The sequence below is a fragment of the Dendrobates tinctorius genome, unplaced genomic scaffold (assembly GCF_039654945.1).
Source record: "Dendrobates tinctorius isolate UK_male_01 unplaced genomic scaffold, ASM3965494v1 ptg000134l, whole genome shotgun sequence".
NCBI classification, from domain to species: domain Eukaryota; kingdom Metazoa; phylum Chordata; class Amphibia; order Anura; family Dendrobatidae; genus Dendrobates; species Dendrobates tinctorius.
Window position 1 is genome coordinate 15,494,812 of NW_027361802.1, and position 27,083 is coordinate 15,521,894.

General features: G+C 45.6%; 1 protein-coding gene across 1 annotated transcript in view; it reads left to right on the top strand.

Annotated features, from left to right (window-relative positions):
* The window catches only part of LOC141048292 (cytochrome P450 1A1-like), a 99,385-nt gene that overhangs the window by 40,341 nt on the left and 31,961 nt on the right, over positions 1–27,083 (top strand). Inside the window, exons 3-4 of the mRNA XM_073543744.1 lie at positions 10,566–10,689; positions 13,120–13,209. Of these exons, the coding sequence (XP_073399845.1) occupies positions 10,566–10,689; positions 13,120–13,209 (214 nt within the window). The remainder of the gene's footprint in view (positions 1–10,565; positions 10,690–13,119; positions 13,210–27,083) is intronic.

The window sequence follows — 27,083 nt, forward strand, 5'->3', positions numbered from 1 at the left end:
ATTCAAAATTTTGTATTATGGTATCATCCATAGTGAGTGAGCGTGTGTGGTTTACGCCTTCTATACATACGGTGAATTGGAGATACCAATTTTTACCCTATACTCGATACAGCTTGTATCTTGTTATACAGTACCTTTGTTCGACATTTAGTATTACTGTCAAATCCACACTGAGTAAGCGTCTGAGACTGACTATGGGACTATGTATACGTAGATTTCAATTGTACCCTATAATATATATGTATACTTGCTATCTTGTTGTCCAGTACCTTTTTTTACGACATTTTTTATTATGGTCAAACCCAGACTGAGTGAGCGTCAGAGAGTGACTCCGGAAATATATACCGAGATTTCAAATTTTGCCAACACTGTATACAGCTGTACGCTTGTGTTACATTACCCATTTACAGCTTTTCATATTCTTGTGTAATCCATACTGGGCCTGAGAGCGTTTGTGTCTGCCTTCTGAAATGTATGTGGAGATTCAGAATGTTTACACTATACTATATATACCTTGTATCTGGTGATACTGTACCCTTTTTCAACTTTTTATTTTATTGGGTAATCCATACTGAGCCTGTGAGCTTCTGTGTATGACTCATGAAATATATATACGGAGATTTACTGTTATCCCTAGACTGTATAGAGCTGCACGCTTCTGATACAGTACCATATATCTGCTGGTATTTTGGGTCAATTTTCTAAAACATGAGGAAGTTTGGTGCAAGAGGACGCGGACTTGGGGGGCCACTGGTACTGATGATGGTGGTGGTGCATCTGTTGGTAGTGCCAAAAACACAATAGCAGCTAAGGCAGGAGGTGTTGAGCCTGCGTCATGGTGTAGCTCTGAAAGGCCTGTAAGGCTCCATTTTCTGGGAGTAGATAGACTGCTTTTAAAGCCGGAGCATCAGGAACTGTTTTTGGCTTATATTGCTGAAACAGCCTCCAGCTCTATCGCCTCCTTTTCTGAAGTTTAAAAAAATGCAAGCACTGAGTCATAAGTGCAGGCTTCTGGTCAGGAGCAACCACTTTCCTTGTGTCCTTCACTGACATCAAAAGTGAAGGATATGGCAGCACACACTTCAGATTACTCCATAGAGCTCTTTTCACATACCATGCCTGGGTTAATTAAAAATGGGGCCCATCATATACTGGAGCATTCAAAATGGGGAACATCTGACACTGGAGCATCATCCATGAGGCCCATCATATACTGGAGCATTCCAAATGGGGCAGATCAGACACTGGAGCAGCATTTACGGGACCCTTTATACACTGGAGCATTACAAATGGAGCCCATTATATATTGAGCATTATTAGGGCCCATCATACACTGGAGCATCATCCATGAGGCCCATCATATACTGGAGCATTCCAGATGGGGGACATCAGTCACTGGAGCAGCATTTATGGGGCCCATTATACACTGGAGCATTAGAAATGGAGCCCATTGTATGTGGAGCATTATTTGGGCCCATAACACACTAGAGCGTCGTCCATGAGGACCATCATATATTGTAGCATTATGTGGAGCTCATCATATACTGTATGGAACATTATATGTGGCCAATTATTCTGTATGGAGAAATATATGGGGCTCATTATTCTGTATGGCGCACAATGTGGTGGCCATAATACTGTATGGAGTAATATACTGTCCTTTTTTTGAGCTATTCTACAATTTAAAATAGATCAGTCATGTCATGTAAGCAGTGAAGTAATTGTCATTGTACTATACCTATATTTCTGTGCCGTATCGGAGCATCATGAGTTGTGGTATGTGTTAAAGGGGCTCACTGACACTCTTTGGCCCAGGGCACATGAAAACCTGGAGCCAGCCCTACTCCCCACAACTTTAGCCAAATAACCCCCTGTTTTCAATGCGTAACTATTATTATGAAGTAAATTAAGGATGACAAGCTTCAGTAATAAGAACTGATGTTTTTGGCATTGAAATGGGCACTGTAGGTGTGTTTACTGTCCTCCACTCCCTGCCGACTTTGCTTCCCCATTGACTTGCAATGGGTTTCGTGTTTCAGTCGGCCTCCGACTTTTCCCTATAGTCGTCCGATTTCGTTCGACCCGACTTTTGAAAAAGTCGGGTTTCATGAAACCCGACTCGACCCTAAAAAAGGCAAAGTTGCTCATCTCTATTCACAACTAGAGTTGAGCGACTTTGGTCGGATCGGGTTTCATGAAACAAAATTTGTTTCACATGAAACTGGTCAGACTAGGGCAAAAAAAAGTCGGAGTTTCGTCCGAAACCCGACCCCAATGCAAGTCAATGGGGAATAAAAGTCGGCATTGAGTAGATGAATGTCAAAATTTTGTTTCATGAAATCCAATCCGACCAAAGTCGCTCAACTCTAGTCACAACTGCTGGCTCATATGCTGTTGTCATCTGTGTGACAGTGTGGGAACTGCAGCGCTGTGATCAGTGGTAATGTGTAAGGTTACCGCTGATCAGATATGACAGCATGGTAACCACTGGATGTTCGGGCCCCCCATTTATTTGAATGGGGTTCAGGTTCAAGTTTTGGTACTGTTCTGGAGTTTTTTTATAAAGTTTGGCAGAACATTCATGGGTCTGCCCATCCCTGGGTATATGTAAACTTCATATATCTCATAAGTTTTCAATGTTCTTCTAAAGATATGCCAAATGAAGCAGAACTACTTTTGATATAAATTTACATCTACATTTGATTTGATATGCGAATAGCAGAATTTTATACTTTATTTTTCTATTTAAATACTGTCATGTCCTCACTGAATGAACCGGGATTCATGTAGCTTAACAAGCAGCTAAACTGCTATACCGGGGTCCAATAAGGGAGACTGTAGTTGAATCTGTGCTTTATTGAACATAGAGTAGATTGATGTGGTGAAACTACAAACAGAAACATATAAATACAATCAGTACTGGGTTCATAGGAATACATATATACATAACATACATATCTGCACTACTAGCTAACCAGGGGGGAGCTAACAAAGCAGGGTATTATGAGATAGAATTAGATATACAGGGAGCATGTTACATACCAGCGATGCTGACGCAAGGGGAGTAGAGAAATGAGATGTTCACAAAATGCAGGCTTGAGAGGAAATTGAAGAACTGGAGGGAAAAATGGGGCTGGACTTAACCATGATACTTTCCAGCTTACCAGGGTGCTTTGAAAACCTTCCCAAAATGCATTGTGAAGAGAGGGAAATAGAATTCAGGAACTACAATGCATAATAACATGCAGTTATGACTTTGGTCAGTAGATGAAGCCAAAGATACAGAAAACAGTAAACTATATAGAAACCTGTACATTCTATACGTACTGCAAATCATTGTATGTTATCAAATAAACAAGTAGACAGTCAAAGATCATGAATTATTTCAGAGACAGAACACTTCCCGTCTGACATCAAACGGATGTCACTATTCTTATTCTCCGAAGACAACAATAGGACCAGCTCAGTTACTGGTCTGGAGAATGTCTTAAGTTCGTCCACTTTGGCCATCCTAAGTTCGACCTTGCGGACATTGCCATCTTTACTCGGGAATGTTGCAGTCACTAGTCCGAGAGGCCACTGGTTTTGGTGGGCTTGACAGTCTTTCACAAGGGCGAGATCACCAATCCTGAGATTAGGTCTGGTAGATTGCCACCTCGTCCATGGCTGCAGGGTAGACAAATACTGTTTGCGCCACCTGTCCCAGAATGTCTTGTCAAGAATTTGTACCTGTCTCCATTGGCGCTTGTAGAGGTCCTTAGCGTCGAATCCTCCTGGAGGGGCACTGGATAGTCCTGTTTTATAGGTGAGGAGAGTATCTGGAGTCAATGTATGAAGTGTAGATGTCTGAAGGCAGATTTCAGCATCTAAGTCCTCTCTCATTAGTTCAATGGTGCTTAGAAAATGTTCCTCAGTGTACAATAGTTTTGGTCCTGAGAGTCATGTTGTGCTCTCTAGTCGACTTGCATCAACTGCTCTAGTTGCATGATCTGCAGGGTTTTGGTACGTGGGGATGTAATGCCACTGTTTTGGATGAACTGATATCCTAATTCGTAGTACTCTGTTGTTGACATTGTTGACATAAGCATAGAATCGTCTGGTTTCATTGTGGCTGTATCCAAGGACTACTTTGCTGTATGAGTAGAACTTGGCATTTGTGTCAGGTCGATATCCATCTCGGATGTGATGAACTCTGCTAACTCAACAGCTAAGACTGCAGCACAAAGCTCCTAGCGTAGTGTGCTCTGGTTGTGGAGCAAGTTTAGCCTACCCCATAACGAATCTAATGTGGCTCTGACATTTGGAGTCCACAGTTTTGAGATAGGCAACAGCAGCAATTGCTTTGACAGAAACATCTGCAAATACATACAGTCTTTGGCTCTGTATCTCTGTAGACGGCACAGGGGTGTATGGCCTTGGCACATTCAGGTTGGAGAGGGCTGCTAAAGAGTTCTTCCATACTTCCCACTTGATTCTCTTATCAGGTGGCAGAGGTGCATCCCAGTCAGAAGTCTCCTTAGTTAAGCCTCTTAGTATGGCTTTGCCTTGTATAGTAACAAGAGCTGCAAAACCCAAGGGATCATACAGGCTGTTGATGGTAGACAGGACAGCTCTGCATGTGAAAGGTTTTTCATCCTGGCTGACCCGAAAGGTAAAAGTGTCTGACTGTAGATTCCAGAGAAGCCTGAGGCTGCGTTGCATTGGTGTGGGGTCTGACCCCAGGTCCAGGTCTCTGAGACCGTTACACAAGTCTTGTGAAGGGAATGCTTTCATGAGTTCTTGGCTGTTTGAGGCTATTTTGTGAAGCCTGAGGTTGGAGCAAGCAAGCATCTCTTGGGCTCTCCTGAGAAGACTGATGGCAGTCTCATTTTAAGGCATGACTTTCAGATAGTCATCAACTTAAAAGTCTTTTTCTATGAATTGTCTGACATCTGATCCGTATTCTGGTTCTCCTTCTAGAGCTGACCTTTTGAGTCCATAGATGGCGACTGCAGGAGAAGGGCTATTGCCAAAGATGTGCACTCTCATGCGGTACTCTGTGACCTCTTTAGTAGGATCATTGTCTCTGTACCAGAAGAATCTTAGGAAGTTCCTGTCTCTCTCTCTCACAAGGAAACAATGGAACATTTGCTGGATGTCAGCGATGAAGGCAATGGAATCCTTACGGAAGCGCATAAGTACTCCCAGCAGTTTGTTATTGAGGTCTGGTCCTGTCAGTAGAACATCATTCAGGGAGATATCATCAAACTTAGCACTGGAGTCAAACACCACTCTAATCTGGCCCAGTTTCTTAGGGTGGTATACTCAAAACATAGGTAGGAACCAGCATTCTTCAGAGTCTTTGAGAATGGGAGCTAGTTCTGCATGGCAGTTCTCAAATATCTTTGACATGAAGCAGAAAAAATGAACTTTCATCTCTGGTTTCCTTTGCAGATTATGTTTGAGAGAGGAGAAATGTTTGAATGCCTGATCTCTGCTGTTTGATAGACGTGGTCTGTGGGTTCTGAAGGGAAGAGGTGCGACCCAGCTGTTGGTCTCATCTTTTACGAGTCCCTTGTCCATTACCTCTAAGAACAACTTGTCCTCTACTGACATTGCTACTTGGTTGTCTTGCTTAGTTCCCTGGAAGACTGTGCACCCCAACTGATCCTCATAGCTTCCTGACACCATACTGCTGTCATGAGTAAAGTCTATTAAATGATTGGGTAGTTGGATGCTGTGTGGTAGTTCCTTGACATGGAACTCATTGTTGCAAGGTTGAAACAGAGATGGGCGTCCTTTCTCCAATGTATTTGTTAGCATACTTGTCACAGAAGATGGGGCGTGCATATGTCCCAAGCATACGTTTCCAATTATGACCCATCCTAGGTCTAGCTTTTGCGCATAGGGAGCATTGTGGAGTCCATTGATGTGACTTCTCAGTTTATGAACCTGTAGGCTATCTCTTACCAACAGCAGTATTATCTGTGCCTGAGGGTCGAGTTCCAGTATAAGGTGTGCTATGCGTTTCAAGTAAGCATGATGGATTGCCACATCTGATGTAGGGATTTCAAATCTGTTGTCTGGGATCTGATTACACTCGATGATTGTAGGTAGTGGTAGGCAGAATCGTCCGTCTAAGGACTCAATTTGGTAGTCAGTGACTTTCCTGCCTGCTGTTGTCACAGTACCTGCACATGTCTTTTATGAGTAAGGAGTGCTTGGTCCTTTGATGTTGAATAGGTCAAAGAATGTTGATCTAGCCAGGGATCGATTTCTTTGATCATCCAAGACAGCATACAGTCTCACAGCTTTGTCTCTATGACCCTTTGGGTACACTCTGACGAGGCATATTTTAGAACAAGACCTACTGTCTATTTACCCTTTACAGACTTAACTACATTGTGAAATGATCTCTGGTGTAGATGCATCAGTGCTCCTTTCCTCCCCGCCATGCTCACTGTCAGCTGGCATGTTTTGGCACTCCATGGAGCTGGGCCAGGGTGTAGGGCAGTGTTATGATCTGTGGTGCCACATTCTGTGCATTTTACACTGACCTTACAATCCTTGGCGAGATGAGTAGTGGATGAGCAGCACTTGTAGCAGATACCGTTCTCATTCAGGAAGCTTCTGCGATCCGGCATAGATTTTCCTCTGAAGGCTCTGCATTTCAGGAGAGGATGAGGCTTCTGATGGAATGGGAACTGCTTTTCAGGTTCTTGCACCTTTGTCTCTGATTGAGAGTGGCCAGCAGACCTGTAATTGGAACTTGGAGAAGAAACATAAGTCTTGTGCACTGCCACAGATGTTCTGCGTGGGTTTGCAGCTGGTGGTGGTGCGGCATATGACATTGCAAAGTCAAAGCTGGGATCATTTCTGATTGTCTCTTGTTCGTGTATAAAGTCTACAAAAATGGAGAAGGGAGGGAAAGAAACACGGTGTTTGTATTTGTATGTGGAACCACGTGTGAGCCACCTCTCCTGTAGATTGTAGGGCAGCTTTTTGACTATAGAGTTAACACCTTTGGCTGTGTCAAGGTATGCAATTCCTGGTAGGTCACCTTCACATTTGGCAACTAGGACCTCCTTTAGCAGGTCACCTAGCTCTCTAAGTTTTGGGAGACCTTTGTGAGATATTTTAGGAAAGTCATCGATTCTTTTGAACAAGGCTCTCTCTATTACCTCTGCAGAGCCGTAACACTCATCTAGCCTCTTCCAGATATCTTTAAGGCTGATTTGAGGGTGGTTTATATTAATGTCTCTGATCCTTACTGCATGTTTGACTGACTATTCTCCCAGGTATTTGACTAGGAGGTCTATCTCTTTCCTGTGTTGTAGCTCAAAGTCTCTAGTGACAATTTGGAAGGAAGCTTTCCAAGCTCAGTAGCCTTCAGCGTGGTCAGTGAATTTCATGAGTCCCTTGGCAACCAGAACATGCCGTGTGAAGAACTTAGCAAATTCTGTTGTGAACCGGTTGTCAGCACAGTATACTGGTGATGAGTCACCCTGATAGTGATGTGAGGTGCGTTCATACCTGTTAATATCCTCAGGGTGGTGCCAGCCGGTGTCATATTGCTTCGGTCTGACGTGCGGTGTGTCGGCAAGGTGATTCACGTTGGTTACCTGGCGAGGGGCAAGGAAGACATTAGCAGAGTTGTTTTGCTCCACGTTTTCCTGTAGCTGAGCCTCATGATGACTCTCACTCGTTTCACTGGATGTGTCGTGATCTTGGTTATAGTTTGGATCAGGAAGTTCATTTACATACTGAGATGTGCATTGTGGTGAATCTTGCAGCGGCAACTTCAGACTTGACGAACTGCTACGGCTATGCAGCTCAGGGTTGTGTGCAGCTTCTAGTGCTTCTGCCTCTGCTAGTGCTGCAGCAGCCTCTTTTTTTACTGCTAGGCTCTCCAAGGCAGCATCCACATGTGCCTTCTCTAACTGCGTCTTTCTCTCTTGATCCTCTCTCTCTATGCCTGACCTTCTCTCTTGATCTTCTAGGCGTGCTTTCTCTAATTTAAGTTGCATCTCTTCTTCAGCATAGCGTGCTCGCATTTTGGCGGCTTCCACATTTGTGTGGGCAATGGCGACTGAGCTACTGATGGATACAGTCTATGAGGAGACGGATGTAGCGGATTTTGTTCTGTGTGATTTGTGGGACATGGTGTCTTGGAGAGATGCTTGGCTAGGAAGAGATTGCTGTAGCTGTATTAGTCTCTGTGTAGTCGGTGACTTGAATCTCACTAGATGGATTTCTGCAGCATCACTAGTTCCTGCAAGCTAAATTAAGGGCTGTCTTTTCCCTGAATTGCACTAGCTGGATGGCGCTGTGTAACTTGCCTCTGCAGGATGGAATACTCTTCTATCTCTGAGTTCCCACTAGCTGGCTAGTTATTGTTTCACTGCATTCCTGCAAGATGGAAGGCTCTTCTCTCTGTATTCCCACTAGCTGGAGAGCTGCTGTTTCACTGTCATGTCCTCACTAAATGAACCGGGATTCATGTAGCTTAACTAGCAGCTAAACCACTATACCGGGGTCCAATAAGGGAGACTGTAGTTGAATCTGTGCTTTATTGAATGTAGGGTATATTGATATGGTGAAACTACAAACAGAAACATATAAATACAATCAGTACTGGGTTCATAGGAATACATATATACATAACATACTTATCTCCACTACTAGCTAACCAGGGGGGAACTAACTAAGCAGGGTAGTATGAGATAGAATTAGATATACAGGGAGCTTGTTACATACCAGCGATGCTGATGCAAGGGGAGTAGAGAAATGAGATGTTCACAAAATGCAGGCTTGCGAGGAAATATGGGAGAACTGGAGGAAAAAATGGGGACTGGACTTAACCATGATGCTTTGCAGCTTACCAGGGTACTTTGAAAACCTTCCCAAAATGCATTGTGAAGAGAGGGAAATAGAATTCAGGAAGTACAATGCATAATAACATGCAGTTATGACTTTGGTCAGTAGATGGAGCCAAAGATACAGAAAACAGTAAACTATATAGAAACCTGTACATTCTATACATACAGCAAATCATAGTATATCATCAAATAAATAAGTAGACAGTCAAAGATCATGAATTATGTCGGAGACAGAACATATGCATTGTAGAAAAGAAGATACATGACTCAAAATGATGATGTTTTCAGATAAAGGCTTACGCATCCAATCTTTTATTCTTAGACCTCATTCAGACATTGTTTGTTTGGGTGAGACAGAAAATAATTTTTCATTAGTGTGATTCATTTAACTTTCATCTTTACTTGATTCATGTGCCTATTTTTACCACCATTGTGCATCCGTTTTTCTCATATGCAGAAAAAAAAAACATTTCCAAGCTCCTCTTACTGTCATAGAAAATGAATCTACTCAGCTAACACTCCATTTTTTTGAGGGATGCATTCACTTAAATAGAAGAGTTTGATCTTCGAATGTGGTATAAAATTAACATGTATCTATTGTTTTTGTTGCTAGTCGATCAGCCAAAAAAAATTGCCGAAAGAAGATGCAGTGTTTTTTTTTTTTTACCAAATGAAGCTACATTTTTTACAAGCAATATTTGTAGTCCTATTTTTTTTTCATAATAAATACTGATATAATGTTTCAGTTGATAATCAGTCTATAAGGAGAGAATTCAAGAATGACCAATAATACAGCAACATTTGCTGGTCACTTTTTAAAAACTGTTCACCATTAAAAAAAGACTTAAAGGGAATCAGTAATCAGGATTTTGTTATCCGATCTAAGAGCAGCATGATGTAGGGACAAAGACCCTGATTCCAGTGATGTATGACTTACTGGGCTGCTTGTTGTAGCTCTCTGAATGCTGAGTTAAACATCACCTCAACCACACCATTGATCGACAGCTTTCTGTATATGCTGTGCATAGGCAGACAGCTGCCAGTTAGTGGTGGTGGTTATACAGAGATCATGAATATGGGGGACTACAAGGTAGCAGGTTTACTAGACCTTTTTTAATAATCACCTGCTGACTAAATGGATTTTATCAAAATTACAGCAGCAGTCTAGTATGGGACACATCACTGGAATCAGGGTCTTTGTCTCTACAATATACTGCTCTCCGATTAGATAGCAAAAACCTGGTGACAGATTCTTATTAAAACAAGTGAAATGCTATTTCAAATGCAAAATTTACTGCCTGAATGACTGTGTTTTGGAAAGTACAGCAACCTACAGACTTTTTATTGTGGCACCATACCAAGTGTTGCAGATGATGTTTAATATCTAAGCATATTAACCGCTGTCAGATGATTTGCATATGACTTTTATAACCTATGTTTATATCCTGTATCTGGATGACGTGTAGGGTAGGGCAGCACACAGAAGACTTCACTAGAAGTTACTTGTTACTTATTTACTATTTTTGAAGCTAATGGTACAGTCACATCTACAGTGTGATGTCCGGATGGGCTGAAGAATAGGTGCGTTGTATAAATGTTGAGCAATGGTTTTACAGCTGATATACAGTATAGTACATACCATTATAGACACTTATTTTGGTCCTAAAATGTATTTAATGTAATTAATTTGTTTTATACTTTTCCTAGAACAACATCAGAGATATAACAGATGCTCTCATAAAATTGTGCAATGACAGAAATAACACTGACAAAAATTACAAATTAAGCAATGAGCAGATTATATCTACAGTGAACGACATCTTTGGTGCAGGTACAGTCTTACATTTGGTTTGCTTGTTCCTTTTATCAATAATAGTGTTCCCTATTGTTTCTATACTATTCCATACTTTACATTCCATGTAAGGGAGCATGATCATTAACCCTTTAACGACCTTGGACATATAGGTAAGTCCAAGGTTGTCTATTGATTATGAGCGGGCTCTGGCGCTGAGCCCACAACTTTACCTCTAAGAGCCGCGGGTGGATCCGAAATCCACCCATAGCTGTTAAAAAGTTAAATGCAGCTGTCAATCTCTGATAGCAGCATTTAACAGGCACCAGGCAGAAGCACGTCACAAGACACGCTCATAAATGCCCCTTTCAAGTAATCACGGGGTGTCAATGGGTTGTCATGACAGCCGAGGGTATGCAGAGGACCTCTGTCCTGTCATTGTAATTCTCCTATGAATTCCAGCATGTGGCCGACGTTCAAAGGAGATTATAATCTATGCTACACATAGCAGGGCTGATGATCGCAGATTCACATCTCTTACATTATCTACATTGGTAGATAATGGTTTAAGGGCCTTTCTCACATAGTGAAATAGCTAGCAAGATCGCTAAAGCATCACCGATATTGTGATGCAACAGCGATCTCGCCAGCGACCTCGCTTTGTGTGACTTGTACCTGCGACCGCCCCCCCTGCTGGATATGGCTGATCGTGCTTGAATGGCCGGCATGCATCGGGTCCCGCTGGCCGGCATGCATCGCTGTGTTCGGCGCTGACTAGCGATGTCGCAGAACTCATGGGCGCAGGCGGAAGTTGTCAGAATCGCTGAGATGTGACAGGTAGCACTGACCCCCGACAGATCGCTGTATCGCTGCTGTGTTGCTGGAGAGATCTGCCTGTTTGGCAGATCAGTAGTGACCATTTAGCGATGCACCAGTGATCCTGACTGGGTCGTATCATTGTAGGGATCGCTGGTGTATCGCTAAATGAACGGGACCCTTAAAGGGAACTGTCAGCAGTTTTGGCCAATATAAGATACAGCCACAGCCTTTCAGGGCTTTTTTATAGTCTTCTATAATGCTGTAGATAAGTCCCCGATCGGACCTGAAAGATAAGAGAAATAAGTTTTATTATATTCACCGGGGTGGCGGTCCGGTCCGATGGGTGTCGCAGGTCCGGGTCCATCTTCTTGCGATGGCACCCTCTTGCTGCTTCATCGCTCCCTGGCATCGCCTCCTGTACAGGCGTACTTATCTGTCCTGTTGAGGGCATCGCAAGAAGATGGGAGGCGCCGAACCCGGACCTGTGACACCCATTGGACCGGACTGCCCCGCAGGTGAGTATAATAAAACTTATTTTTCTTATCTTTCATGACGGATCAGGAGCTTATCTACAGCATTATAGAATGCTATAGATAAGCCCCGAAAGGCAGTGGCCGCATCATATATCGGCCAAAACTGCTGACAGGTTCGCTTTAAGGGGACTATTGGAGCCAGAAGAAAGCTAACAAAGTTTTAAAAAATATAAAGAAACACGAGTTCAAATCACCCTCCTTTAGCCCCATGCAAAAGAAAACAATTAAAAAAAAATAAAAAAACATACATTTGGTATCGCTGCATTCAGAAATATCTGATCTATCAAAAGTAAATTAATCCGATCAGTAAATGGTATAACAAAAAAAAAATCTAAACTCCAGAACTACTTTTATTTGGCTGCAGCAACATTGCAATAAAATGCAATGACAGGCAATAAAAATATTGTATCTAACATAACATGCCATCAGTAAAAAGTCAATCAGCTCTAGATGCAAAAACTAATTTCTCACCCAGTCCCAGACCCTTGGAAAATGGCTACATTTTTTTTCTTCCAAATTTTGGATTTTTTTCATCACTTAAATTCAAAATAACCTAGACATGTTTGGCATCTGTGTACTTGTACAGACCTGTAGAATCATAATGGCTGGTCAGTTTTAGCATTTATTGAACATGATAAGTAAAAAATCCATAAAACTATTGTGAAATTGCACTTTTTTTTTGCAATATCACTACTCAGTTTTTTTCTTTACCCGTTTTCCAGTTCCCAATGTGGATGAATCAATTGTGTTATTCAAAAGTACAACTCATCCCACAAAAAACATATGGCTATATTGACGGAGAAATAAAAAAAAGTTATGGCTCTGGGAAGAAGGGGAGCAAAAAAAATGAAAGCGCAAAAATGAAAAATCATAAGATGGTGAAGGGGTTTTAGAAGAACTGGTAGATTGGTGCACCAATGAAGGACTTACCTGTCAAGACAAAAAAAGAGGTCTATTTATTACCCAAGTACCTTCTTTTCTTTATATCCACTACTGCTTTCCAGGATGATATCAGTCATCTACGCTGAAATAGATTATTAGAGAACAGCATTAAATTGTATGAAAACTACGCAATATATGTTTCTTTGTTTGAGCGAAATGTTATTTTTAATTTTAGGCTTCGACACTATCTCTTCTGCCTTACTGTGGTGTATGTTGTATTTGTTAAAGTTTCCTGAAATGCAAGAAAAAATTCAGAAGGAAATTGGTAAGGCAATGGCATAATTGTCATTCTAATTTAGGATTTTTGATTACCGTATGTCTTAGGACATGCACATATGTATAAAGTGTCATGATTCCAGTGCAGGTTTTTGAGCTGCACACCAGGGGTTAATGTCTGGAGCTCTGTGCAGGTTTTGACCTGCACACTTGGGGTTAATGATTGTGGCCTCTTTCTGGTTCTGGGAGAGCTTCATAAACCCCTGGGTAGCTTCAATCCCTGCCAGTTATACTTTTGCCTTTGGCCGAGTGTACTGACCCCCGTGTGCCTGTTTGTTGCTATAGCTTGTTTATATGGTTCTGACCCGATTCTGTTTCCCGTTGTGAGTTTGCCTGTTGATTTTGTACTGCGTTATTATCTGTGTATGACTCATTGCCTGTGACCTGACTACTCTCTGCTCGCCCCTCTTGTACCTTGCAACTATCTGTGTATGACTCATTGCCTGTGACCTGACTACTCTCTGCTCGCCCCTTTGGTACCTTGCAGCTATATCTGTGTGTGACTCATTGGCTACGTCCTGACTATTCTCTGTGTCTATGCCCTTGGTAACTTTGTCTCGCAGTTACTCTGCTAGGAATTGTCTTGCAGCTCCTAGCTCTGTGGAGTTTAGGCCATGCCTCTAGCAGTCACGTGCTTCAGGTCCTGCGGCTCTGAAGTACACATCTACTCGGTTGCTGCCCGCTCCACAGGTAGCTTTGAGCACTGTTCGCTTTACTCAGGACACGCGCACTGGCTCAGTGAGCAAGTTCAGTGCGGTGTCTCTGACATTATAACTGGCCTACAATTTTTTTTTCTCTCCTCACTTCTGCAGCATGGACCCAATGTGTGCTTTATCTGAGCAGGTGAAAAGCTTGACTCAGTCACTGCAGAAGCTTAGTTTGGAACACCAAGCTCTGGCCCAGTCCCAATGGCGGGTTGAGGACTCAGTTCAGGGGGTACTTTCCGCAGGCTTCCAGCAGGTGGGGAATAGAGATGTCATTTTAATCCCACCTGAATCCCCGGTTAAATTGCCAGATATATTTTCTGGTAACAAGGATGATTTCAGGGCATTTAAGGAGGGCTGTAAGCTTTTTTTTTCTTTGAGACCCCGCTCCTCTGGGGATGAGAAACAGAGGGTGGGGGTGGTGATGTCCCTGCTTAGGGGGTCCCCACAAGCCTGGGCATTCTCACTTTCCTCTTCTGCCCCTGAGAGAATGTCTGTGGATGCATTTTTTGAAGTCTTAGGGCTTATTTATGATGAGCCTGATAGAGTGCGGTTGGCTGAGGACAAAGTAATGAGTGTCTGTCAGGGGGAGCACTCGGCCGAATGGTTCTGTACTGAATTCAGACGTTGGGCAGCGGAGATTTCCTGGAGTGATGCCGCCCTTCGGGGGCTGTTCCACAGAGGCCTGTGTGAACGTCTGAAGGATGCTTTGGCACTCCATCCTCCGCCTGACTCCCTGGAGGATGCCATGGTCCAAGCGGTTCGCATGGATCGCAGGCTGCGGGCTAGAGGCATTATGCAACGGGAATCGCCCTTATTCTTCAGTGGAGATGAGACCCAGACTCTTCCTATGGCTATGGAGGTGAGCGCTGTCACCTGTGAGGGAAAGGAAAGAAGACGCCGCCAGGAAAAGCAGTTGTGCTTCTATTGTGGGAAATCTGGACATTGGAAGAAGGACTGCCCCTCCTGTCCGTCATCCTCCAAGATGGCGGGAAACGACTAGGTCTGGGTAGAAATCGAGGAGGCTACCCAGACCTTCAGGTACAATTTTCCTCATGTGCAAAAATGGTGCTGCAGGTGGAACTGGAACTTGGTTATGGTCCTGTTCAGTCTACTGCTTTTATTGACTGCGGTTCGGCTGTGAACCTGATTGATACCAAGGTTATGACTAGAGTTGAGCGACTTTTGGTTTTTTAGGGTCGCGTTTCGTTTCGTGAAACCCGACTTTTCCAAAAGTCGGGTCGAGCAAGATCGTCCGATTATAGGGAAAAGTCGGGGTCGTCCCGAAACACGAAACCCAATGTAAGTCAATGGGGAATAAAAGTCGGCAGTGAGAGGAGGACAGGAAACACACCTACAGTGCCCATTTGAATGCCAAAAGCATCAATTCTTCTTACTTAAGCTTGTCAACCTTAATTAACTTCATAATACAAGTTACGCACAGAAAAATGGGGGTTATTTGGCTAAATTTGTGGGGGGGGAGGGCTGGCTGCAGGTTTTCATGTGCCCTGGGTGAAAGAGCGCCCCTTTAACACATACCACAACTCATCATGCTCCGATACGGCAGAGAAATAGCGGTATAGTACAATGAAAAATACCTCACTTTTTACATCTCATGACGAGGCCCATCTATTTCTCCATACAAAATCATTGGTCCCATATAATGTTTGAAACAGTATATGATGAGCTCCACATAATGCTACAGTATATGTTGGTCCCCATGGATGAAGCTCCACTGTCTTATGGGCCCAAATAATGCTCCAAACATAATGGGCCCCATTTCTAATGCTCTAGTGTATAATGGGCCCTGTAAATGCTGCTCCAGTGTCTGATGTCCACCTTTGGAATGTTCCAGTGTATGGTGGGCCCCATCTATCATTCTCCAGAGTATAGTGCTCCCCAAAAATTGCTGTCCCAACATTGAAAACAATCAAATAAGTCTCCTCGCTAGGGAATCCCTGTACTTGTCTGGACAGGTGCTATAGCTTGCTTAACAGCTCGCCAGCCGTTCTCACGCCCAGTATGGATTGCACGTGATTGCACAAAGGTTAGAAAGGGTACCGTATCCCCGGATAACATGTATGGATAGCGTACACATTCAAAATCTATGTCTATACAGCATGAGGCAGGCTCAGACGGTGTTAGGCCCAGTATGGATTGCACGTCATTGCACAAAGGTTAGAAGGGGTACCGTATCCCCGGATAACATGTATGGATAGCGTACACATTCAAAATATATGTCTATACAGCATGAGGCAGGCTCAGACGGTGTTAGGCCCAGTATGGATTGCACGTCATTGCACAAAGGTTAGAAAGGGTACCGTATCCCCGGATAACATGTATGGATAGTGTACACATTCAAAATATATGTCAATACAGCATGAGGCAGGCTCAGACGGTGTTAGGCCCAGTATGGATTGCACGTCATTGCACAAAGGTTAGAAAGGGTACCGTATCCCCGGATAACATGTATGGATAGCGTACACATTCAAAATATATGTCTATACAGCATGAGGCAGGCTCAGATGGTGTTAGGCCCAGTATGGATTGCACGTCATTACACAAAGGTTAGAAAGGGTACCGTATCCCCGGATAACATGTATGGATAGCATACACATTCAAAATATATGTCTATACAGCATGAGGCAGGCTCAGATGGTGTTAGGCCCAGTATGGATTGCACGTCATTGCACAAAGGTTAGAAAGGGTACCGTATCCCCGGATAACATGTATGGATAGCGTACACATTCAAAATATGTCTATACAGCATGAGGCAGGCTCAGACGGTGTTAGGCCCAGTATGGATTGCACGTCATTGCACAAAGGTTAGAAAGGGTACCGTATCCCAGGATAACATGTATGGATAGCGTACACATTCAAAATATATGTCTATACAGCATGAGGCAGGCTCAGACGGTGTTAGGCCCAGTATGGATTGCACGTCATTGCACAAAGGTTAGAAAGGGTACCGTATCCCCGGATAACATGTATGGATAGCGTACACATTCAAAATATATGTCTATACAGCATGAGGCAGGCTCAGACGGTGTTAGGCCCAGTATGGATTGCACGTCATTGCACAAATGTTAGAAAGGGTACCGTATCCCTGGATAACATGTATGGATAGCGTACACATTCAAAATATATGTCTCAGGAGGCAGGCTCAGACGGAGTCAGGCACAGTATGGATTTGACGGCCCAGATTACACAGCGGAGGAGCAGGGAGAGGTAAAGATTGCAAATGCTGGGGCCCTGGCCAAGCAAGGGGGGCCCACTCGTGGGCGTCGGTACTGGCACTGGGCCCCTCATAGTACAGCGGTGTGTCTGACGGCGGGTGTGCACCACCACCGTCAGAGACACTTGATTGCACTATGAGGGACCCTGTGCCAGTGCCCGCGCCCAAGAGTCGGCCTACCCACCTGTCCAGGGCAACGGCACTCGCACGGTGTCGTGCGGTAGGTGGTGACCCCGGCCATGGGGGGGAGGCAGCACAGTTATGGAGTTTTAGAAAGTGGCATATGTTGATGTTGGACATTCAGCTGATGCAAAAGGCGAAATAGGTGAAGTACCAGGAAGAGGTGGACCAAAGCAAGCCATTTTTCTGTCACCCTATGTGTCATCAGGGGAAGGTGGGACAAAATCCTTGGAAACCCATGCGTGGTTCATTTTAATGAAGGTTAGATCATCCACATTTTGGGTTGACAGACGGGTCCTTTTTTCTGTCAGGATTGATCCAGCTGCACTGAAGATTCTTTCCGATAGCACACTTGCAGCTGGGCAAGCGAGCTCCTGTAAGGCATATTGGGCCAATTCAGGCCAGGTGTCCAGTTTAGCGGCCCAATAATCAAAGGGGAATGACCTGTGTGGGAGAACATCGATATGGGAGGAAAAGTAGTTTGTAACCATAGTTGACAACTGCTGTCTCGTGTCACTTTCCATCGATGCAGTATTACCAGTTGTGTGAGCGGTATTTGAAAAATCAGTCCACAACATTGTCATGAAACCCCTGTCTCCAACGCCACTTCTGCTGTGTGCACCACGAACACCTCTGCCAAGCTGCCCCCGGCCCGTACGGCTCGTGTGAGAACCATCACCGCTGCTGTGTGCTGGGAATGCCTCAAGCAACCGATTTACCAGAGTTGCTTGTTTATTAGCCAATATTAGGTCAAGGTTCTCCTGTGGCATGATGTTTTGTAATTTGCCTTTATAGCGTGGATCCAGGATGCTGGCCAACCAGTAGTCGTCATCGTTCATCATTTTGGCAATGCGGGGGTCCCTTTTTAGGATCCGCAAGGCATAATCTGACATGTGGGCCAATGTTCCCGGTGTCAATGATGCACTGCGAGTGCTGGGTGGAGGAGCACTTTCTGGCAAATCCACATCCCTCCAGTCACGCACAAACCCTGTACCAGACCTTGCCACGCCAACATTTTCACTTGCCCCACGAGATGCATCCTCCTCCCCTAAGTAATCATCCCCATCATCCTCCTCCTCCTCCTCCTCCTCCTCCTCTTCTTCCTCCACCTCGTCCAGGAGAGGTCCCTGAGCAGACAATGGCTGAATGTCATCAAGGATTCCCTCCTCCTCTTCCTCCTCATCAACATTGGCTGCAGATGCCTGCTCCTTAAGGTGCGTCAAAGTTTGCATGAGCAGACGCATAAGTGGGATGCTCATGCTTAGGATGGCGTCGTCTGCGCTTACCAGCCATGTGCATTCCTCAAAACACTGAAGGACTTTACAAAGGTCTTTCAGCTTCGACCACTGCACGCCTGTCAACTCCATGTCTGCTCTCAAAGTGCCTGGCCGTGTATCCTCCCACAAATGCATTATGGCCTGCCTCTGCTCGCACAGCCGCTCCACCATGTGCAGGGTGGAGTTCCACCTTGTTGCAATGTCGATAATGAGGCGGTGGTTGGGAAGGTGGAGCAATCGCTGCAGCTTCTGCATACGAACGGAGTGTACAGGCGACCGGCGGGTGTGCGCGCACAGTCTTCGCACCTTCTGGAGCAGGGCTGTTAACTCCGGATAATTTTTGAGGAAGCACTGCACCACCAGGTTCAAGGTGTGAGCCAAGCAAGGTATGTGGCTGAGTTTTGAAAGGGCTATGGCTGCCACAAAATTACGGCCGTTATCACTAACTACCTTGCCTGCCTCAAGATGTACACTGCCCAGCCATGACTCAGTTTGTCGCTTCAAGTACTCGGCCAGCACCTCGGCGGTGTGTCTGTCGCCCAAACACATCATCTGCAACACAGCCTGCTGACGCTTTCCACTAGCTGCTCGATAGGGGGACACATCGTGTGCAACAGTGGCAGCTGCAGATGGAGTGCTCGTACGACTGCGCTCTGTGGATGAGCTTTCGCTTCTGGAGGAGGAGGAGGGTCGAACGCCTACAGCCAACTGTTTCCTATACCGTGGGCTAGGCAGCACTGTCCCACCACCGATGTCCCCTGTGGACCCTGCATCCACCACATTAACCCAGTGCGCAGTGATGGACACGTAACGGCCCTGGCCATGCCGACTGGACCATGCATCAGTTGTGAGGTGCACCTTTCCGCTCACTGACTGCTTGAGTGCATGGACAATGCGGTCTTTCACATGATGGTGGAGGGCTGGGATGGCTTTGCGAGAGAAGAAGTGGCGACTGGGTAGGTCATAGCGTGGTACTGCATAGGCCATGAGTTCGCGGAAAGCTGTGCTTTCCACCAACCGAAAGGGCATCATCTCAAACGAGATTAGTTTGGCAATGTGGGCGTTCAAACCCAGTGTATGCGCATGAGAGACTGAGTACTTTCTTGACCTACTCATAGTGTCTGGGAGGGTGAGCTGGACTTGAGAGCTGCATATGGTGGAAGTAGCGGTGGACAGGGCGGACTGAGAGAGGGTTGATGATGGTGATGGAGTTGGTGTTCTTTCTGATGGCCTAGAATCAGTCTTTCGTTGATATAACAGTGGGATTCCCTGACTGCTGTGGCCTTGCAACGACACCTCAACATTTGCTGCTGTGCTAACCGGTGGGCTTACAGTGGGGGAAACAATGTAGCGTTGCTGACTACCTTCGTTGTGATCAGTTGCACATGTGGCACTTGAGGTTTGGTGTTGTGTCCACGCTTGCAAGTGCATGCTGGTTAAATGTCTAAGCATGCAACTGGTATTCAAATTTTTCAGATTTTTCCCTCGGCTAAAGGTCTTTGCGCACTTCTTACAGATAACCTTGGCCTGATCATGAGGATTTTGTTCAAAAAAGTGCCACACTGCACTCTTCCTACTTTGGCAGACATTTTGCGGCCTAGCACGCTGTGATCTTTTGACCCTCTGGACAAGCTGTCCAGCAACTCTTTTGATGTTTGGAACCTGTCTTTGGAGTGCTCCGGGCCTGCCAGATAACAGCTGTTGCGATGTCGATGTCTGCTGTGGATGCTCCTCATCTGAGCTATTGGAAGCAGCAACCTCTTCCCCCAATGGATGCCAATCTGGGTCAACAACTGGGTCATCCATCACCTCCTCTTCTATGTCATGTGCACCTTCCTCTGTGTCACCGTGTATGGTGGTATAGTGTGCGGGAAGGGGCACCTGAGTCTCATCAGGGTCAGAATCTGGCTCTGTACACTGCGAGGACAATGTAGTGCTCTGAGTGAATGTACCAGCAGAATCATCCATCAGCGGCTGTGCATCAGTGCACTCCATGTCAGATTCATCTTGGCCTGGGTAATTCAACATTTCACTTGATAATCCAGGCATGGTATGTGAAAACAGCTCCATGGAGTAATCAGTAGTATGGCCTGCATCATCCTTCAATCTTGGTTGGGGTGAAGGACACAAGGAAAGGTGTGGTTCATGAACATGAGCCTCCAATGACGACTCAGTGCTTTTACTTTTTACAACTGAAGAAGAGGAGGCGATAGAGCTGGAGGCTGAGTCAGCAATGTAAGACAAAACTTTTTCCTGATGCTCTGCCTTTAAAAGCGGTTTGCCAACTCCTAGAAAACTAAGCGTTCGAGGCCTTATGTAGCCAGATGATGACGCAGGGTCAGCACCTCCTGCATTCGGTCCTATTTTGCTCTTGCCACTACCATCAGATCCACCACCAACACCATCATTACCAGCTGCCAACCCCCGCCCAATTCCACGGCCTCTTCCACCAGCCTTCCTCATTTTTGGTAGAAATGTAGACAAAATCCAACAAACTATATAGTAATGTAAAACAAGGTACAAGGTGTCTATAGGACAGGGGAGTTTTAGAATTTCTGCACACACTTGTGGACAGTGGACACTTGTGGATTGTGTGAGGCCCACTGATATCTGAGCGCTATGTGACACGCTCGATGGCACAGCTGCCTGTGACCAAAGTGACGAGAGGATAATGGAGATTTTGAATCTCTGCGTAAACTTTTGGACACTGGACACTTGTGGATGGTGTGAGGCCCACTGATATCTGAGCGCTATGTGACACGCTCGATGGCACAGCTGCCTGTGACCAAAGTGAAGAGAGGATAATGGAGATTTTGAATCTCTGCGTACACTTTTGGACACTGGACACTTGTGGATGGTGTGAGGCCCACTGATATCTGAGCGCTATGTGACACGCTCGATGGCACAGCTGCCTGTGACCAAAGTGACGAGAGGATAATGGAGATTTTGAATCTCTGCGTACACTTTTGGACACTGGACACTTGTGGATGGTGTGAGGCCCACTGATATCTGAGCGCTATGTGACACGCTCGATGGCACAGCTGCCTGTGACCAAAGTGACGAGAGGATAAGGGAGATTGGATTGCTTTTAAAAAAGCAGTTTGCGGAGCAGTGGGTAAACAGCAATGCCAGCGTGTCAGGAAGCCTTAAAAGGCAGCCCAACAACCAACACCACTGATACACCACAATATAGCCTCCCCTTGCACTGCACACACAGTGACTTGTGTGTTGTGCAGGCCAAATCGCTAGCAGCAGAAGCAGTTTTTTTGTCTTCTTCCCTGCCTAACGCTCTCCCTACAGAATCAGCAGCAACCTCTCCCTATACTAAGATCGGCAGAAGTAAGATGGCGGTCGGCGTGCACGCCCTTTTATACCCCCTGTGACGCCCACCAAAGCAAGCCAATCACTTGCATGCCCTTCTGAAAGATGGTGGTGACCCGTGCCTATGTCATCACGTTGCCCACAGTGTCCGTGGATCCTGATTGGCTGAAAAAGAGCGCAAAACAAACTTTTGAAACGCGACTTTGGCGCGTAAGTCGCCGACCTCGTGGCCGACCTCATCCTAGGGTCGGGTTTCGTTTCATGAAACCCGACTTTGCCAAAAGTCGGCGACTTTTGAATTTTTTCGACCCGTTTCGCTCAACTCTAGTTATGACTCTTAATAAGATAGGGACAGTCAGGCTTCATGATCCTGTTAAACTTGTGGCAATTGACTCATCTCCTCTTATCCAAGATGGTATCTGTTGCAGGTCTGAACTTTTTTCTCTAAAAGTGGGTTCCACTCATGTGGAGAAACTAAGTTGTCTGGTGCTAGATAACTTGCCTGCAGGACTGGTACTGGGGATGCCTTGGCTTCAACGCCATAATCCTACCATTGATTGGGTTACAGGGGAAATCACTCAATGGGGATGCAATAATAAATGTGGTAACCGGGGACATCTTGTTAACGCTGTTAAATCCGTGTCTGTGTCGTCTGTCGATCTGGAAGGTATTCCGGAGTACCTGAAAGATTTCGAAGACGTTTTTTCCGAAAGTGAGGCTGAGGCGCTGCCACCACATAGACCCTATGATTGTGCCATTGATTTAGTACCCGGAGCCAAGTTACCTAAGGCTCGATTGTTCAATTTGTCTGGGCCTGAGCGCCAAGCCATGAAGGAGTACATAGCTGAGAGTCTCCGCAAAGGGCATATCAGGCCTTCTGTGTCACCTGTGGCAGCAGGGTTCTTCTTTGTGAAGAAAAAAGATGGTGGTTTGCGGCCGTGCCTCGACTTTCGGGAACTGAACAAGATAACGGTTAGGAACTCTTATCCGCTTCCCCTCATCCCAGACTTATGTAACCAGTTAGCTGGGGCCCAATGGTTCTCCAAGTTAGATCTGCGGGGGGCCTACAATCTGATAAGGGTTCGGGAAGGGGACGAGTGGAAAACGGCATTCCTCACATCAGAAGGACTCTTTGAGAACCTGGTAATGCCATTTGGGTTAACTAATGCACCCGCTATTTTCAAAAATTTCATCAATGTTGTGTTTTCTGATCTGATAGGCCGTTTTGTTATTATTTATTTGGATGATATTTTGGTGTATTCCCCGGACAGTCAATCTGACTTGCAACATCTAAAGACAGTTCTCCAGAGACTCAGGGAGAACCAATTGTTCGCCAAATTGGAAAAATGTTCGTTTTTTGTACAGGAGCTGTCTTTTTTGGGGTTGATTGTGTCCTGTGAGGGGTTTCGTATGGATCCTAAGAAGGTGCTGGCGATCGCTGACTGGGTTCAGCCTCGAGATCTCAAAGGGCTCCAGCGCTTCTTAGGATTTGCGAACTATTACCGGAGATTCATTAAAGGTTTCTCACAAGTGGTGAAACCACTCACGGATCTTAACCAGAAGGGAGCTGATGTAAAAAATTGGTCTGTACTCGCTAAGGAATCCTTCTCAGCGATTAAGAAATGTTTTATGTCTGCCCCGGTGTTGGTGCAACCTGACCCGTCCAAACCATTCATTGTGGAGGTGGATGCTTCTGAAGTGGGGGTGGGGGCTGTGCTGTCCCAGGGTCCGGCCACCCTTACCAATCTCAAACCCTGTGCCTTCTTCTCCAAGAAGTTCTCTTCAGCTGAGAAAAACTATGATGTAGGCAATAGAGAACTTCTTGCGGTCAAGCTGGCGTTTGAGGAATGGAGGCACTTTTTGGAAGGGGCGGCTCACCCTATCACGGTTGTCACGGATCACAAAAATTTGGCATACCTTGAATCTGCTAAGAGGCTTACTCCTAGACAGGCCCGTTGGTCACTTTTTTTTTCACGATTTCAGTTCTCAATTACTTTTCGACCGGGGTCCAAAAATGTTAAAGCGGATGCCCTGTCCAGAAGTTTTGATCCAGTGTCTCCCCCTGAGCCGCCATCCTCCATTCTTCCCCCAGGGGTGGTAGTGGCGGGGGTCTCAACTGAGTTGGAACAAGAAATCCTAAGGGCTCAAGCCCTAGCTCCGGCAACCAGGCCAAGTGATAAACTGTTTGCTCCAGGTTCATTGCGGCCTAGACTTCTGCAGGAGTTTCATGATTCTAGGCTGAGTGCTCATCCAGGTATCACGGCCACTAGAGAAGCAGTAGCCAGGGGTTTTTGGTGGCCTTCATTAAGGTCCGATGTCAAGGAATTTGTTTCTGCTTGTAACATATGTGCCCGTTCCAAAAGCTCGCATAACCGACCGGCTGGGGAACTCATACCTTTACCGGTTCCTGATAGGCCATGGACTCATCTTTCCATGGATTTTATTACCGGCCTTCCACCTTCCAGGGGCAATACCGTGATCTGTGTGGTGGTGGATAGGTTTTCTAAACAGGCCCATTTCATTCCCTTGGCAGCATTACCTTCAGCAGAAACGTTGTCAAGATTGTTTGTGCAGCATGTGGTCCGATTGCATGGGGTACCCCTGGATGTTGTGTCTGACAGAGGTGTGCAGTTTGTGGCCAAATTTTGGAGGGCGTTCTGCATGAAATTGGGCATCTCACTCTCCTTCTCGTCGGCATATCACCCGGAGAGTAATGGTCAGAGAGAACACACCAATCAATCCCTGGAACAAATTCTCAGGTGTCTGACCTCCGCCAGACAGGAGGATTGGTGTGATGCGTTACCGTTGGCTGAATTCGCTTTTAACAACCGGGTGAGTCAGTCCACCAACATGTCCCCATTCCTGATTAGCTATGGTTTTAATCCGCATTTTGGGGAGTTTTCTCGGGTGGATTCCGGTTGTCCAGGAGCAGAGGGGTCCGTTCAACGGTTAAAAAACCTCTGGGCTGAAGTCCGGCGTAATATCTTTCGAGCCCAGGGGAGATACAAATATTTTGCGGACAAAAAGAGAGCCTCGGGAGACATGTTTCTGGTGGGAGAGAAGGTTTGGCTCTCCACGCGTAACATCAACTTAAAGGTACCATCAGTTAAGTTGGGACCAAAGTTCATTGGTCCGTACGAGATTATGGAGATAGTCAACCCTGTGGCATATAGGTTGCGTCTCCCCGCCTCCTTAAAAATATCTAATGTGTTCCATAAGTCTCTGTTGAAACCAGCAGGATCTGTCAAAGAGAACTCTGAGACTGTTGTTCCTCCAGTGCTGGTGGAGGGTCAATTGGAGTATGAGGTCGGACATATTGTGGACTTTCGGCGGGTGCGCCGCTCTTTGCATTTCCTGGTCCACTGGAAGGGATATGGACCAGAAGAGCGCTCATGGGTCCCTGCTCGCTCGGTACATGCAGATCGCCTGGTTCAGGCGTTCCATGCCAAGTACCCGGGGAAGCCTGGGGGTCCAGAGGCCCCCCGTTGAGAGGGGGGTACTGTCATGATCCCAGTGCAGGTTTTTGAGCTGCACACCGTGGGTTAATGTCTGGAGCTCTGTGCAGGTTTTGACCTGCACACTTGGGGTTAATGATTGTGGCCTCTTTCTGGTTCTGGGAAAGCTTCATAAACCCCTGGGTAGCTTCAATCCCTGCCAGTTATACTTTTGCCTTTGGCCGAGTGTACTGACCCCCGTGTGCCTGTTTGTTGCTATAGTTTGTTTATATGGTTCTGACCCGATTCTGTTTCCCGTTGTGAGTTTGCCTGTTGATTTTGTACTGCGTTATTATCTGTGTATGACTCATTGCCTGTGACTTGACTACTCTCTGCTCGCCCCTCTTGTACCTTGCAACTATCTGTGTATGACTCATTGCCTGTGACCTAACTACTCTCTGCTCGCCCCTCTGGTACCTTGCAGCTATCTCTGTGTGTGACTCATTGGCTACATCCTGACCATTCTCACTGTCTATGCCCTTGGTAACTTTGTCTCGCAGTTACTCTGCTAGGAATTGTCTTGCAGCTCCTAGCTCTGTGGAGTTTAGGCCACGCCTCTAGCAGTCACGTGCTTCAGGTCCTGCGGCTCTGAAGTACACATCTACTCGGTTGCTGCCCGCTCCACAGGTAGCTTTGAGCACTGTTTGCTTTACTCAGGACACGCGCACTGGCTCAGTGAGCAAGTTCAGTGCGGTGTCTCTGACATAAAGTTTGAAGTGTAGAACTTAAGATGTGTGTTCCAGTAGAGCTGTAAGTGGAAATGTTTCACATGTTGATACTATGCATAGGACTTCAGTTTTTAGAGATTGAGTAGCTGCAGAGAGCCAGAGATGAGAAGATGAGTTCTCAATGGGTCAAGTTTGAGTAGCTTTGAGGTTTGATTTGCTGCTTGAAAAAAAAACTTGTTGGGCACCATTTCCCACAATACTGAAGCATCAGAAAGCAGGCTAACATCTTTTTGCACTGCCACGCCGGCTTCCCCATTATCACCTTGTATATGGGGAGTCAGTACCTGGGCCTTCACAGATCAGAGATTCCCAGTGGAGCAAAGTTTGTACAGCAGAGCCATTTTCCATCTCCAGAGGTCCATCTCTCTCTTCCGTAGAGTGTAAGCTCTTAGGGTCAGCAGGGTCCTCTCTCTCTCTTTCTTTCTCTTGCCTGTAGAGTGCAAGCTTTTATGGTCATCGGAGTCCTTTATCTCTCTCTTGTCTGTAGAGTGTAAGCTCTTAAGATCAGCAGAGTCTTCTCTTTCTCCTGTTGAGTTTAAGCTCTTATGATCAGCGACATACTCCTCTCTTCTGTAGTGTAATCTGTCATGATAAGCGGAGTCTTCTTTCTCTCTTGCTGAGTCTAAGCTCTTATGTTCAGTGGGGTTCTCTCACTCATCTGTAGAGTGTATGGTTAATGAGGTCCTCTCTTGCCTTCTCCTGTAAAGTGTAAGCTTTTATGGTTATTAGGGGCCAATCACACTCTCCTGTTGAATATAATATCTTTTGATCAGAGAACTCCTCTCTCTTTTCCCTATAGATTGTAAGCGTAAGAGAATTACATCAATTATGCTAAATACACTCCTCTCAAACCCTGTCAGAGTTTGATCCGCATGTCAGCTTGCTGTGCTGCAATTCTCTCACATGAGAGAATCGCTGCACCGA